General features: G+C 40.2%; 1 protein-coding gene across 1 annotated transcript in view; it reads left to right on the forward strand.

Annotated features, from left to right (window-relative positions):
* The window catches only part of PAPPA (pappalysin 1), a 180,977-nt gene that overhangs the window by 14,819 nt on the left and 150,885 nt on the right, over nucleotides 1-15,273 (forward strand). Inside the window, exon 2 of the mRNA XM_062590886.1 lies at nucleotides 12,348-13,416. Coding sequence (XP_062446870.1) covers nucleotides 12,348-13,416 — 1,069 coding nt within the window. The remainder of the gene's footprint in view (nucleotides 1-12,347; nucleotides 13,417-15,273) is intronic.

A 15,273-nucleotide genomic window follows, 5' to 3' on the forward strand; every position in this document is an offset into this window, starting at 1 on the left:
AAATAAATTAGATGGTTTTTGAGGGAAAATAAGGTGTTTGGGCAGTGATGAAACTGCTTTGTGAGAGAAAGGCACTAATTTTTGCTAATTAAACTAATTATTCTGTGGCAGTGTGGTTTTAGGTGCACAGGTTGCTCAAGGGTACTCTGTAACTGCCCTTAGGTGACTTCAATACCCTGTGCTTTCCATCCGTGAAGATGGGGATGATGGCTCGTGTATGAGAACTCGTGTATGTTAGGATGAGGTAATAACATCAGTGCAGTGCTTTGCTCATGTAGACGGCAAATGCCACTCTCGCATCAAAAAGAAGTGTGTAGCCATTTACCACGGTTGTCTTAGGTCCCTGCAGCACAGTGCTGCTACAGAGAGAAAACTGGGGTTATGGAATGCCTAAGAGTGAAAAAGAGGCAGATCTTGCCAATCTCCTGCTTATCTCTTTCTCCCATCTTTTTTCTCTTGACTTGTGTAAGCTCGTACTCATTTGTATCACAGGTATTTATTTTCCCATGCTGAAAAATAGAGTTGTTACTTGAACAGTATGACTCTGGCCACATTCCCTCTTATTCAGCACAATGCAATCTTGGCTCTTTACTAGTTAATATTTTCTGTCAACAACCTGCAAGAAAACATAAAATCAGTGCTGATAAAATTTGCAGATGTTGCAGAGTTCAGGGAGTGGTAAACAATGACCAAAACAGGACTCTCATTTGGGTGTTTTCATAAATTGAGAACATGCAAACAGCATGCATTAGAAGAAAGCCAAATGTGAAGTCATACATATAGAAAGACAAGAGATAGGTCATGCTCAAAGGATGGGTGGTGGGGGCAGTGTCTTTCACCTGGAAGCTGAATATGTAGGAGTAACCCTGTGTTCAAATAGATAAATGTGAACTGCTAATGTGATGCTCTGGCCAAAGGTTTAGAGTCATTGTTGGCTGTGTAAACAAGGAAGTATCAAACAGTGGTAGGGAGGTTATGTTACCCTTGTATTGACACTAGAGTGGCTGCTGCTGAAGTACTTTGTCCAGTTCTCATTTCACAATTTAAAAATGATGTCCTACAGGAGAGGATTTAGAGAGAGAGAGAGAGAGAGAAAGAGAATAATTATGGGATTTATAACAAGTTTTAAAGTAATTGGTTCAAGAAGATTAAGAGGTGACTTGATTGTCATGATCTTTAAGTATGTGTTTGGGGAACATTAATCTGATAATTGGAGGCTAGAAATGTAATAATAGAGGATATAAGTAAATCCAATGGGTACACATGGAAGCTAAGCAACTTCAGAACAGAAAGAAGACATACCTTCTTTTAGGCATGAGAGTAATCATTCACTGAAAAAAATTTCCAAGTATAGTAGTGGAGTGTCCCTCAACAGCAACTTTTAGATCATAATTCAGTATTTTTCTAAATTACAAGTTCTTGTTCAAAGAGGAATTGATTCAATCCTCAGCATATTGTATCCAAGTGCTTCTAATGTCTGATCACTCTGGGAGTTTTCATCTGCTACTACAAATTCAAGCAGTAAAGTGTGGGTAGCACTAGGATGCTGAATTCAAATCCTTTAATTTTCCAGTGTTTCTATGAGTTCTTCCTGCCACTAGTAGGATATTTCTAATCACCATAACATTTCTAGCTCTTTGTTGGTACTGGGTATCACTTTGGTTAAACTATCAGGCTCAGAATCTCATATGATATTGCTGATCTTATTTAGAAGGCTTTGTTACCATTACCTTGAAGTTTTTCCTCAGCAGTGGCTTGACTTTCCTCCTTCACTGCCAAGACTAATGTGTTGTCTGAAGAGCAAGATCAAAATCTTTTCTCATTGAAGGCAGTAAGAATTTTACTGTTGATTTCAATGAGGCCAAGAATTTGCCTCCAGAATATGACCTTTAGGGAGCAAATTCAAGGTCTCCTGCTAGAAGCTGGACATTAACAGTGTCAGGACTATGAAGTCAATGCAGGAGACATCCATTAAAAACAAAGAAGTAAATGAGAAAGCAAAGAATAAGCTTGGGGTGACTTCTGCTTGTCAGCTCCTTGCTGGGTGGTCTCCCTCAGGGCAGAACAGCAGTCCAGAATGGTATGGAGACTGGATGCCGAAATGACCTATTCCCGTGACTTTGGCCAAGTTGCAAACACAGAGAGTAGAGCAAAGATCTAATGATAGTAATTAGAGTTTTGAGATTGGATTTCATCTCATCAGAGCCATCCCCAGCTGGAGACCTTTCTTGAAAATTCAGATTTAAGCCAAGGACTCAAAATGTTCCAGTCTGCTCCCTCAACTCCATGTGCACATGTATACATATGCATAGATACAAAGAATGTAGTGCATGTACAGACTATTTTGTTAATCTTCATTTCTTTGGTTCCAGATTTAACCAAAAGTGGAAGGGCTGAAATAACATAAGAAAGGTTGAACATATGATATTTCCTGCTGCTCAGCTAAACACATGTGTTGCCAAAAATCTTCCAAGGTAGCTTGTTTCTTTTACATTTTTCTCCCAGTTCTGCAGACTTGAGAAGGTCAATTACTTTTGAGAAGCATTTGACTTTGGCAACGATTATGGAAAGCAAACTAGAATTATGACCTTTTGGAGGTTTGCCCATCACTGTCCCATCTTGTCCTTTAATAACTAAAGGCTGAATTTTGAGCTACAGCCTTTGGTTTAGCAGGTGTAATTTTGTTTCTGTACATTTTTAATCCATTGCACAAATCTGTATTAGAATTTTCTTTTAAATGTCTATTTATTTGTACTCGCAAATCAAGTTCAGGTATTTCCAGGAGGAAAATCATACCCAAATAAATGAAATTGGATTCAAACTGAGCAGAAAAATGGAACTCTAAAATTATATACTTAAGTTAGTATGTGGTGAGTACAGCCTATCAGGAATGCATACTATAGTAGTTATATCATGTTAGAGAGGCAGTTTTTTTTCAGCAAGATGTTTCCTAGAAAGCAGAAATATCTCTGTGGTTTGTGTATGGGTTTGGAACTTGTGTGCAAGTATGGAGTGGAGAATTTGAGGCATGAAATAGTCATGATTAGAGAAGGCCAGGATCCCTTTCAAAAGTGACAGCAGAAAAACAGCACAATCAACTCCATTCTGTTTGCTGTTATTGCATGCTCTTCTGTGTATTGGATTTAAGACATTTCTTTTAAAGTTGGTGCATTTCTTAGTTGCTTCTATTATTATAGAAAGGATACAGTCTTATGGGAAAGCTAGATGAATAAGATATTTGAGTCTAGATAAGATCTAAGATATTTTTTGCAATAAGATATTTAATTCTCACAGAGGCCAAGACCTTGCATGGTAAAAATCAATGTAAATGCACTGGGACTGCTCAGTTTTGCACTCACAAAGTGCCTATGGAATAATGTTCTCAAAATCCAGTAAAATAGCCTGAACTGTTTCATGTGGAAATGCCCCTCAATTACAAAGACAAATCTAAGCTATCATGATGTGAATTTTACAGTCTCCTCACAGGGTGCCCTACTTTACATTCATGGAATTTTTTTGTTTTTGTTTTGTTTTTGTTATAATGTGGATGTTGGCCATCTATCTGATCCTGGAAAGGTTGTAAGGTTCTCCCCCCTCTCCAGGTCCTCTTCCCACTCCCTCCCTGATCATTACATTTGGGTTAGGTGCCATTAGATTTCCTTCTTTGTTCTCTAGCCCTAACCTCCCCCTACAAGCACACATGCATTGTGCAATGGTGTAAAAGCTCTCCTCTCTGCAGCTGGGAGCAGTAACTGCTCAGCTGGTTCCAGGGCTGCCCTAAAGCTGCTGCAAAGGTCAGTGACAAGGGAATTCGAAAAGCAAAACAAGTTGTGTTGTTGTCATTCCCCCTATCCCCTTTCAGGCCTTATTATGTATTTTGATTAGCACCATAGCCAACCTCGTGCATAGACTTCCACTTCTTGCTGGTCTACATTTCTGGCCATCCAGAGGGTTCCAGAGGGCAGGACGTCTGGCAGTTTTCCAACACAGCTACGGGCATGGCCACTGCTGGAGCTGATTTACTTTCAGTGCTCATCAGGCACAAAGCACATTTTGAAAGGAAATGCCATATTGAATTCCCAGTGAGTTGATGGGTATTGTACACGGTCGTCTGATGGCACAGATGTGCCCCTAATAATCCTTCCAGGAGAACATTTCCTCCCGGGATGCTCTGGCCATCTGATCCGCTCTGAGGTACACTGACCTATCTTGACCCAGTTTGTGATCAGTTCTCTCTCTTGTTTTCCGAAACGAGGCCAGAAATACTACTTTTATTATTTAGATTGCCTGGAAGTTGTGGTAGTTACATGTTTGCCCCTTCCAAAGAAGATACTCTCTGTGTTTGCTCTCAAGCATTAACTCTTAGAAGAGAGAGGAAAGATGCTCCTGAGTTAGCATGCATGAAGGAAATAATAATTTCTCAGTTGGGCTTTGATAGTTAATTAGTATGTGCCCAAGAGTACAGGGAGGTGGAAGTGTGGAAGCAGAGGTAATGTATGTTCCACCAACCATCTTCCTAAATTCCTGAGTGCATTCATCTGTGTGCATCAAGCATCCCTTCTGCTGTTGTGCTTTTGTATTTATGTCCCTTCTTGGCAGCGTGTGTGGACTTCCTGTTGTGTGTTACTTGTGTGTGCATCTCTGAAAGATGGATGATTGCCTTCATGCGTGTCCCTTGATATGTATTCATGTGCTTTCGACATTTGCTTTTAAAGTAAGAATGATGTTCATGCTGGCTTTCTGTGAAGGTGAATACACTGGATGGGCTACAATAGAAAGGTTCATTCATAACCTGCTTCTACTGATCAGTGAGCATAGATAAGGTTCAAAGCTGCGAGGTGTTCAAGTCCCTTTCAGCCAAATCAACAAACTTACCGAAGGCTCTTCATTTCCACTGTTTTAAAAAATACCTTGAAGGATATCTGGGCTTTCATAAACACCAAAATCTGCTTTATTATCAGTGGGCCACACTAGAATGTCTACAACTGGCAGTCCCCAGTCTGAATTCTTGTCTGAATAAAACTTGCTGAAAACTCTCCCGTATTTATGACATGTAATTCCCTAAAGGAATGTACTGATGAATGCAGAGTTATCACTTAGAAGTTAAGTAATAGTCAAATGAAGACTGCCTGTACTATCTTAATGCTGTCCCTATGTGTGCATACATTATGATCATCTCTAGTAACATGAGAACATACTAGTTTTCCAAGTTTCAGCCAAAAATACTCAGTTGCTCTTGAGAACAAAGTAGGAGAAATGAATTGTTTTGCAGATATACAGAAAACCCTTACTCTTGTTCTCTGGAATGTTCTTGTATTCCCAGACTTTATAGCTGGGACTTGAAGTTTGACCCTTGCTACGGATGCGCTTTTTGTTAACCAAGTACCAGTCTCCACTGGTTCTGCAGCTTTATTGTGAAATGCTCAGGGAGATCCAGATAAGAAGCAAACCTTCCCACTAATACTTGTTTATGCTGATATTGTATACAAAGGAGCCCTTGCAAAAGCAATACGTAGTCAAAAGATGACCATGCTGTAATACTGCAAGGACTAAAGCTCACTTTTTTGTGCCATCTGATTATGCAGTGTTGTGTGTTCACTTACTCCTTAAAAACCCCTCAAAATCTAATAATTTCTCATGAACCGCAGCCTACCAGATCTGTTTGCAATAGGCTTCTATATGCCATTAGCGAGTATTTTCTTACAATAGGCTCAGCGAAGTATCACTAATATGATTGTCCATGCCAGTGGCTGCTCTGTTACAGCCTACATGATTTTGTTACCAGAAAGAAGGGATTTATGTAATGTTCATAACTAAACAGCCACTACAAATTCATGTTTTGTTATTTTAGCCATTCTCACCACCTTGTTTGCAGGCTTCAAGGTATCTCGTTGAGCATATGAGTTAATGGGAATCTGAGAAACTGTACAGAATATACATTTAATTTAATGCTAAATGACAGTGATATAAAATTTTGATATTGTAGAGAGCCTTAGGCCAAATTCTCAACTTTATATAGGCATAGCAATATTAGACTTTGTATTTTTTACTCTGTATCTTTTATGTCAAAGTGAAAAGAACTCTCTGTCTTGGATATGAATCCTGTTGCATTGCTTGTAAATGATAGTATCTGGTCTGAACTCAGCTAGATTGATAACAGCAGCAAACATCCTCTTTTTCCTCACTTAAGTAGTATATTGCCACCTGAGCAAGTCTCAGATGGTTTGCTTGAGCCACTCCTTGTCTCAAGGGGAGACCTCAAGAGGCCTCTTAGCTGTGTAGTAAATGGTATAGACAGAGATGTTGCCTTAAGTACTCTGGACTTTGAATTATTTAACTATTGTGGAAGGAAGTGGGGCTGGGAGAATCACAGCGAAGGAAAGGAGAGATTATTTCTCCCCTTTGTAAAACTGTATTGGGTTCAACGTCATACAATGAAATATCCACTGCAAAACTCAAGAACTGCTCCAGTGGATCTTCGCTGACTTATCCAATTGCATGGAACATGGGGATACTTAACCCAAATCTGTCGGTTTTAATTATTTTCCTCTGGGCAGATAAAAGCTTTCTATAGGTTCCTGTAGAATATTTGCTCTTTCAAGCGTTCCTCTGTGCTTTGATACTAAACGATTAAAGCATGCTAAAGAAAAAAACAGCTCCAACCTTTAGCTCCCTGTTCTTGGGCCCCCTGACTGCAGCTTTGATTGTTGACCTAAATTCCCCTTTCATAACTGAGTCCTGTCACCTCTGCTTGTAGTTTCCTAGCAAAATAGCCACGGCCAACTTTCAGAAGTGCAGGGTACTGTTTTCCCTTCTGCCTTGCAAGGCTGTGACGGGCTCTGCAGCACACCTGATGTGTTCAAACTCAAACTGACCTCCTTCTTCCCCTTCCCCCAACCTCTCAGCTCCTGGAAAGTAAAGCATAACAAGTCCTTTTCTTTTGCTTCCTGTAGCTTAGCGAAGTGAGGAAACTTCTGAATAACGAATTAAATGCTTAGATAATTCTATGGTTGGGCTGATTACTGGAAAGATTGCTGTTAGCAAGATTCAAGGAATGACACTGAAGTAACTGAAGGAGCCCTGGAGTCTGTTATTGATAATATTAAAATGGATTACAGCAGCTTGTATGGGCTTCTTCAGCCTCTCTGCCCACAGAGAGTGCTACTTATGTATGACTTCAGCGGCTACAGCCTCTGGCTGTGAGTTCCTGTATCTGTAGCTGCTCCTGATAAACATCTGTTCCAATCTCGGCACCATGAGCATCATGGTTACAGCAATGCCTTGTGTCCTCACTCAGGACTTTCTTCTAAAAGTTCAGCAGCTGGTGCTACACACTGTGCTCATACTGCCAAATGCTGTCCAGCACACAGAGCCTGTGCGAGGATGCAGTTCTATTTAAATACCTAAGTCCTGAGAAAAAAATGGGACATAAATCATATATTGGCCTTGGTTAGACCCTCCTGAAAGAGGTCCGGTATGATGAACAGTGATATACTGAAGCAGTTGTGGGTCAGTAGTCAAAAAACTGATGGGTCTTGACTTAAAAGTAATAATGAGATTTTCCTTGTAAAAAAAAGAGAGACACTATGTTTCTGGTTTACCATATTTGGCTTTTGACATTGGGCTTTTGGGGTTTAATTTTCCAGCTGTCCCCACTATTTTGATGCTTAGGAATTTACTTTTCCTGTAAGGAACTGGTCTTATAAGGCACTAGAAGGAACCGCTAGGGCCATCAAAGTCACTGTTTGGCTAAGCGTACACGAACATGCTCTTTTACTCTGTTGGTGCACTTCTCCAGAGTTGTCTGAAAAGTGACTTATTTCTTTGTTGGCAAGGAAGGTTACCAGTGACTGTTACTGGAAAGCTGAACTAGTGCCTCTTCTTTTTAAAATAAAAGATAAAATTATTTGTTAATTCCTTAGGCTTCAGGAAAAGGGGCTTTCAGGGTGAAAAAACATCCAAACTAAAGATTTCAAAAGGCTATCAGTATTCTTTTCAGCTGTAGCTCCATCCCTTTCTAGCAACTCAAGGCAAACAGAAGGAGGAAAACTCTTTGCTGCTGTATGAAACTTATACATATTTTTTAAATCTAATTGCTGTGGGGAAAACAAACAGCTTTATTTCGCACCATTTCTTGGCTCAAAAGCTTCAGGCATAATTGCCAAATTGTGGTTTTGCAGTCATTGGCCTGAGTCTCATTTAACATGAGGTCTCTTTACACTACTCTTCGTTTGCAAAGGGACATTAAGTAGCTAAAAAAGTCCTGTGCCACATTATTGTACAGAATTCTTAGTGTAAATGAGATCTAAACTCTGTATGTTTTTCATGTGAATGTTAGTTGTGGTCAGAACTAATTTTTGAAATTTGGAGTGTCAACCATTGTGAGGGGTGATTTTGTGCCAAAACAGCCTTGTTAGGGGTAAAAGAGGCCTCTTGTTGTATAGGATGTTCTTAATTATGTCAAAGAAATAACTCATGGTTATGGAACCTTTTACTAAATAGAAATAAACTGTAAAAACATCAAATTATTCAGTTTTCAGAAGTTCTGACAATTATTTCACATGTCCCTACTCCAATGGCTTTACCCTTATTAGCTGTCATAGAAGAAGTAATGAATTCTTATATTATGACATCCAAAGCCCCAATTGAAATTAGTCTCATTGTGCTGGGGACAGAATGGAAAAGTGACACTCCCTTACCCGGAGGTTTCTTAGTCTAAAGCCAAAAGTAAGTGAAGGATTGGCAAAGTAGGTGCAAGATATAAGCAAAGGAAGGTCATCAAGAACGAGTAAGTCTCTACAAGTTATAGGGAGTGGGGGATTCTTATCACACCTTTCCGTACTTTTTCCTTTCTCTCAAAAATACAAGCAAAAGAAGGTCGTAAAGAGCTGGTACGACTCTGCAAGTTACAGGGAGTGGGGGATTCTTAGCAAGCCTTTTCTTACTTTTTCCTTTCTCTCAAAAATAAAACAAGACTTGCTGCTGAAGGGATTGTGTTCAATCCATCTTTTCATCAAGAGCTGGATGTCTGTAATAGTAAAAGTTTGAGAAAAGAATACTGTATGTGGTATATGGATTCAGTAATGACCTTTGCCCTAAACCAGAAAATATAGGAAACTGGAATAGTAGACCGTTTTAGTTAAGCAGCTTTCATACTGGCATGTTCAGTGGTGTCCCTATTGTCACTGTTTTTTTCTTTTTCTGCCCTTCTTTGGCTCCCTGTAAATCTTGAATTGATGGCAGCTGTTTGAGCCAAACTCAAGACACGTTGCATCACATCAGGGTTTAAAAGCTCAAAGGCAAGGGAGGATTGCTACTATTCTGTAGTATTCCTCCAGCAGCTCCGTCTGTTCAGCTGAGGTCAATCACTAGCATCATGCAGCACTTCAGAGAAAGAGAAAGATGTTCTTTAATGATGGCTAGGAAACTCAATTTCCATTGCACAATAATTTATTAGTTATTAGAGGAGTAATTCCAGCCCTGGTCAGTACAAAAAGCCAAAGACTTGACACTTGAAGGCAGTCTGGTGGACTTCCTCAGAGCTGGAGCCCCCTAAGATCTGTTCCAGGCCTTCCAGGCCTGTTGTTTAACAGCAGGGATTTTGGATGCCTTAAAAGCAGGTGGAGCAGCTACTGCACATGTATCTGCCCTGGGGCCTGCAGGAGTCAGATGGTGGTCTGCAAAGGTGGCAGGAGATGGTGAGAGCATGGCAAGAAAGGGTTGGCTTCTACACTACTACTCAAAACAGCTAAGGCAGTCCTGGGGAGTCCCCCAGCAGTGCCAAAGACCTGCTGCTTCTCTGAGTGGTTTGTTAGGATTAGGATATTTCTGCACCACCCCTTTTTTGATTTCACCAGGTTGACATTTCCTAGCAGGCAGAAACTCTGTTACAAAATATCAGACCAGCTCAAACAGTCTTAGTGCAATAAGGGGAGGTCATAGTCTACCTATAAAAAGGCTTCTTTTTAGGAGAAATTGCTCTGTTTCATACCAGCTTGCTTTTATATGATCTACTTTTACTTTTTCTCTTCAGTATTTCGTACATTGAGGCAAAAAATAGAATTCTTGAAACAGCTGTTTATTTTACAGGATGGACTCCCACCAGATTTTAATTTTCCAAATAAGGATATTTTGGAGCATCCCATTTCCTCACCTGCAATCGTATGGATGTCATACCTCTATGCAGAGCATTTTTAAATGTTCTTTTGGGGGCAGGGGAAAAAATCAATAGATGTCTGTCTCCCAGAGGAGGAAAACTTGTCTCTCTCCTGTCAAAGCCTCAGATTTCTCTTCACACTCAGTGGCAACAGTTTCCACTCTTGCATAGTTCCTGGGGACTCCCTGCAATGCTGGGAGGGCAACTTTTTATGTCTCATATTTATGACTTTTTTTTTTTATAGCTCCTTTGGAAGAGAGGTTTGTCTTGCCAGTTGTCTTCTCATTCACTACACTATTATCCACTCACTGTCATTAGGTAATATCTTAATTTGAGACTCATAAAAATATAGATAATTATGGGCTCTTCTACATCTGGAAATGAAAGCTTTATAAATGTGTTTATTCCATAAAGAAAATTAAAAAAAATACTAGGAGATCTCTGGCTCCAGAACATCATTGGTAGCCTTGGCTTTCATCTCATTAGTTTCTCAGGTAAATATCCATCCTGGCTGGAATGGCAAATGTCTTTTTTTTTTTTTTTTTTTTTTTTTTTTAGCAAATTTGTTTTTTCCTTCCCTGTTTCTCCTTCTCTCCTTCTTGTGATCAGAAGTAGCAATATAAACTAGAAGCTGGTCTTAAAAAGGTTTTGAACCGAGTGCGCCCTACAGATGAATAAACACATTACCTTCCGAACCGTGGGATCTCTCTTCCAAAGGAAACAGGAAAAGGGGGAGCTTAGAGTCCCTAGCAAAATACCAGCATGCAGAAAAAAGGCCTGTTTAAAATTTTTCAACTTTCCCATCAGAAGGCTTTTTTTTGCAGGGGGAGAAGGAGGAGAGGAGAAGGGTGTGAGAAGAGGGGGGAAGGTGGGTTCTGGGAGAGGGGAGGGAAAATACAGTGAATGCTCCTGTAACCTTTGCTCTGTTGATACTAGACAAGACTGCACTGTTAATGAGTGATTGTTAACAGATGGCTGTTGAGCAATTTAGTCAGAAGCAGAAGATGTTATTTGGTTGTAGTGCTGGGAGGGTTAGGGTGCAGGGGTGAGGTAAGGGGATATTTAGTCTTTTCAGGAAGACTGAACTGTCAGAGATTTATGATTTTTAGTTAGGCTTTTGGAAGTGTAGGCTTGTTTTCTATGTGCTGATAGTCATAAGGCCATTTGGTGCTGAAGGCTCTGACGATTATTTTTTCAGTCAAGGGGTCTAGCTGCAGCCCTTGGCCATTAAGACTTAAAAGAAGGAAATGTATGTCTTTAACTCATCAGACCTCATGTCTCAAACTCGGAAAGGAGTAGGCTCTGCCTACTGTACAGAACTGTGTGAAGTCCTTATGGAGAGAGCTTTAGTTGTGGGTCTGTACTTTATGAGAGAAATCACTAGTATTTATTCTCTATGATACACCAAATTGTTATTAAATGTGTCTGCAAGGGGGCAAGAATCATTTTGAACATGTATGTGTCTCCATGTGTGCTTCTTGCACTTTCCTGATCTGGTATATACTTTATTCAGCATGTCCAGCATAGCAGTGTATGTCTTTTCCTTATCCGTTTTTATTGGCTTTCAAATTGAAGCCAACCTGAAGAGGACTAGTCACATCCCATTCAGTTTCTGTCAGACTTGGGTGTTTGAACCTACCAAGAGCATTCCAGCTGCTCAGCATTTCTCATACTATGAGTTTGATTTCATACTTATTACTCCTCTGGGCCTTATTAGATACAAAGTTCAGGTGTATGAGGTATAAGTGAGGTGAGAGAAATGAGCAGCAAGAGTGCTTCTTGAAATTGTGCTTCTTTGAAATCAGTGATGTATGGCTCAAGTGAAATTAGAAGGAATGTGCAGTACAACTTTCTACTGACAGGGATTTGCAAAAAGGTTTTGGTCCTTAGTCAGGGAAGGGGAATCCCATTCATACACATCACTGGCAGATTTTGACCCTTAATAGCAAGTCTTACATGACTTCCTGCAATCATGCGCTAGATGACTTACTATCTTTCTTGTACACCAGCTTTCTAACATATAGAGGCATACATATAAACATATATGTCTATACATATGTATTAAATATATGCATCTATATGTGTGAGTGTGGATATATATGGAGATATAAATTTATAAAATTTAAAGACTAATTACATTATTTGTTCTGTCACCCTTATTTATTCATATTTCTTTTTTGGGGGCACATAGGACTATATGACAAATGTTCTTACACCTCCCGTGACCGAGGATGGGTCCTGGGGATTAACACCGTCAGTGACCAGGGGAATAGAGACCCCCGCTATTTCTTCTCTCTGAAGACGGATCGTGCTCGCAAAATTACCACCATTGCAGCACATCGCAGCTACCTCCCCAACCAGTGGGTGCATCTGGCTGCCACATATGATGGGCACCTGATGAAACTCTATGTCAATGGTGCCCAGGTGGCCACAAGTGCAGAGCAAGTGGGCAGCATCTTCAGTCTTCTGACCTTGAAGTGCAAGGTGCTCATGGTTGGAGGAAATGCCCTGAACCAGAACTATCGGGGTTACATAGAGCATTTCAGCCTCTGGAGGACAGCCCGGTCTCAGAAAGAGATCTTGTTGGACATGGGCCAGGCAATTCACAGACAAGACATGCCTCTACCTCAGCTAGTTCTTCAAGACAGTTTACTGAATGTGAAAAACATCTGGTCTCCCATGAAGGATGGCAGCAGTCCTCAGAGCAAGTTCAGCTATCATCATGGCTATTTGCTGGATACTAGCTTAGACCCTCCTCTCTGTGGACAGACAGTCTGTGACAACACGGACGTAATTGCTAGCTACAACAAACTCCCAAGCTTCCGCCGCAACAAGGTTGTTCGGTACCGTGTGGTAAATCTGTATGATGACAAGCACCAGAACCCCACTGTCAGCCAGCAGCAGATTGAGTTCCAGCATCAGCACTTAAATGAGGCTTTCAGCCGCTACAACATCACCTGGGAGCTAGAGGTGTTGGAGGTGAAGAACTCTTCCCTTCGTCACCGACTCATCCTGGCTAACTGCGACATCAGCAAGATTGGAGACGAGAGTTGTGATCCTGAGTGCAACCACACCTTGACTGGGTATGACGGAGGGGACTGCCGTCATGTACGCCACACACTCTTCAACAAGAAGAAGCAGAATGGCGTGTGTGACATGGATTGTAATTATGAGAGATACAACTTTGATGGTGGGGAATGCTGTAACCCGGAGATAACAGAAGTCACCAAGACTTGCTTTGATCCATATTCTCCTTACAGGTAGGCAATTTTTTCAGCAAACAAGATCTTTGTGATCATATTAATGAATATCTGTCTAGGTATTGATCAGATTGTCCAACTCTTGTGTTAGTGGAATTGCGGGCTTTGCAGCTTTTTGTTTGTTTTTTTCTTAGTATTTGGCTCACGTTGCAATTATTCAAATGCAATTTCAGCAATGGTCTCAACAATGGCTTACCATTGAATCTGTATTCCTCATCTAGGCTGAAGAAAGACACTCTCGAAGAGTAAAATAGCCAACCTGAGGAGACCCATTAGTTGTTGGTTTTGAGCAGTATGTTGTAGCATTGCTCAAACTATTTTAATCACAGACTCGTAGGAGTGGAGATTGGATGTCATAGAAAGCTCATGTTTGGTGAAGGAAGAGCCCTTCAGGCATGAAACATAAATACTGTTAGGTAGACTAATTTGGTAGGGCTTCTTTGAAGGTAGATAGGTTATTCCGTATTCTTAATGCTATATTAGTGTAGCTTTCTTTAAGCACTTCTGTGGAGGGGCTGTTGAGTCTGCTGGTAACAAGCAGCAGGGTTTTTTTGAGTGCAAAAGTACTGGGTTCTTTTGAGCGCTGTTGCAAACTTCAGGCAGGTAACTGACCTCTTCTATGTCCCTTTTCATACATACGAAAATGGGGGCAATGCCACTTCAGTCACCAATGAGAGGACAACTTTCAGAGACAACATGAGGTAGTAAAATGCTGCTGTTCTCAGCTAAAGGTTTCTTCACATTGTTGTAATTTGAAGAAGGACATCTCTGAATAACTTAGTTCAGTACCATGTAGCTACAATCACTCCAACTAGCTGTTGGTCATTTTCAGAGAATAATTATTATGTTTAACCAAAAAATGTGTCCTGTGGATGCATTGGTGAATGTAGGCTGATACAAACACACATAATATACAAGTTAAAGTTGAAATTCTGTTGTCCTTACTTTGTATTATAGTTCTGTGGGGCAGTTCATGGAGCCATGGGGGGAAACCACAAGGTGGTCAAAACACTGAGTGTTGTCAACACCAAAGGTCAATTTAGGAAGGAAAATAGGAGCTGTTCTGGACTGCCTTTCACTACATTAGTTCAGACTATATTTTTAAATTCCTTAGCAGAGAGAAGTTTTTAAACAACATTATCAGCTCAGCTGGAGCTTAAAATACACATAATTAAGCTGCAAAGAAATGCTTCCAGTCCCTTTTTTTTTTTTAAAGCTCTGGTGAATTTAAAAAATAGTAATAACAATTCCTTATATCTCAGCTCGATTACAGACCGTTACCGGTGAACAAGACTCAAATGAGGAAATAGTTCAAACACTAATTATTGAAAATATAGAAGGGGAAAATACCAATCTTTTAATACTGTTCAACTGGAGAGAAACAGAACTAATCAAATATCATCAAAGGCATAATGCAAATTGGATTGCTTTAACACTGTGGTTCTGAGAACTCGAGGTGTTAGTTATAACACAGCTACAAAGATTTTTAGAAAAATACATTATTTTTAATCTGATAGTAGCCTTTTATCACTTGTACTGTGACCAGCATAATACTCATAAAAAATGAAACAAGAAAAGCCTTATAAATTTGGCTGACAGATTTAAGATTGTGCCTTAATGTTATTCTGACATAGAGAGATGTTTGTATTCCAAATGAAGTGTCTTTGTTACAAGCACAGAATGTACTTGTACACTTGCACAAGTCCAGGCAAGGAACTTGATTTCCAAAATGTGAAGTTACCTTGACACAACACACTTACCTTTCAGATGCAATGTATACTCTTTGGGGGGACAACCTCCTTGCTGAACTTGTTTAGAGGATTTGCGTCTCATGGCAGTGAGCTCACAAATTCTCCA

This window comes from Rhea pennata, chromosome 18, assembly GCF_028389875.1.
Source record: "Rhea pennata isolate bPtePen1 chromosome 18, bPtePen1.pri, whole genome shotgun sequence".
Lineage (NCBI taxonomy): Eukaryota > Metazoa > Chordata > Aves > Rheiformes > Rheidae > Rhea > Rhea pennata.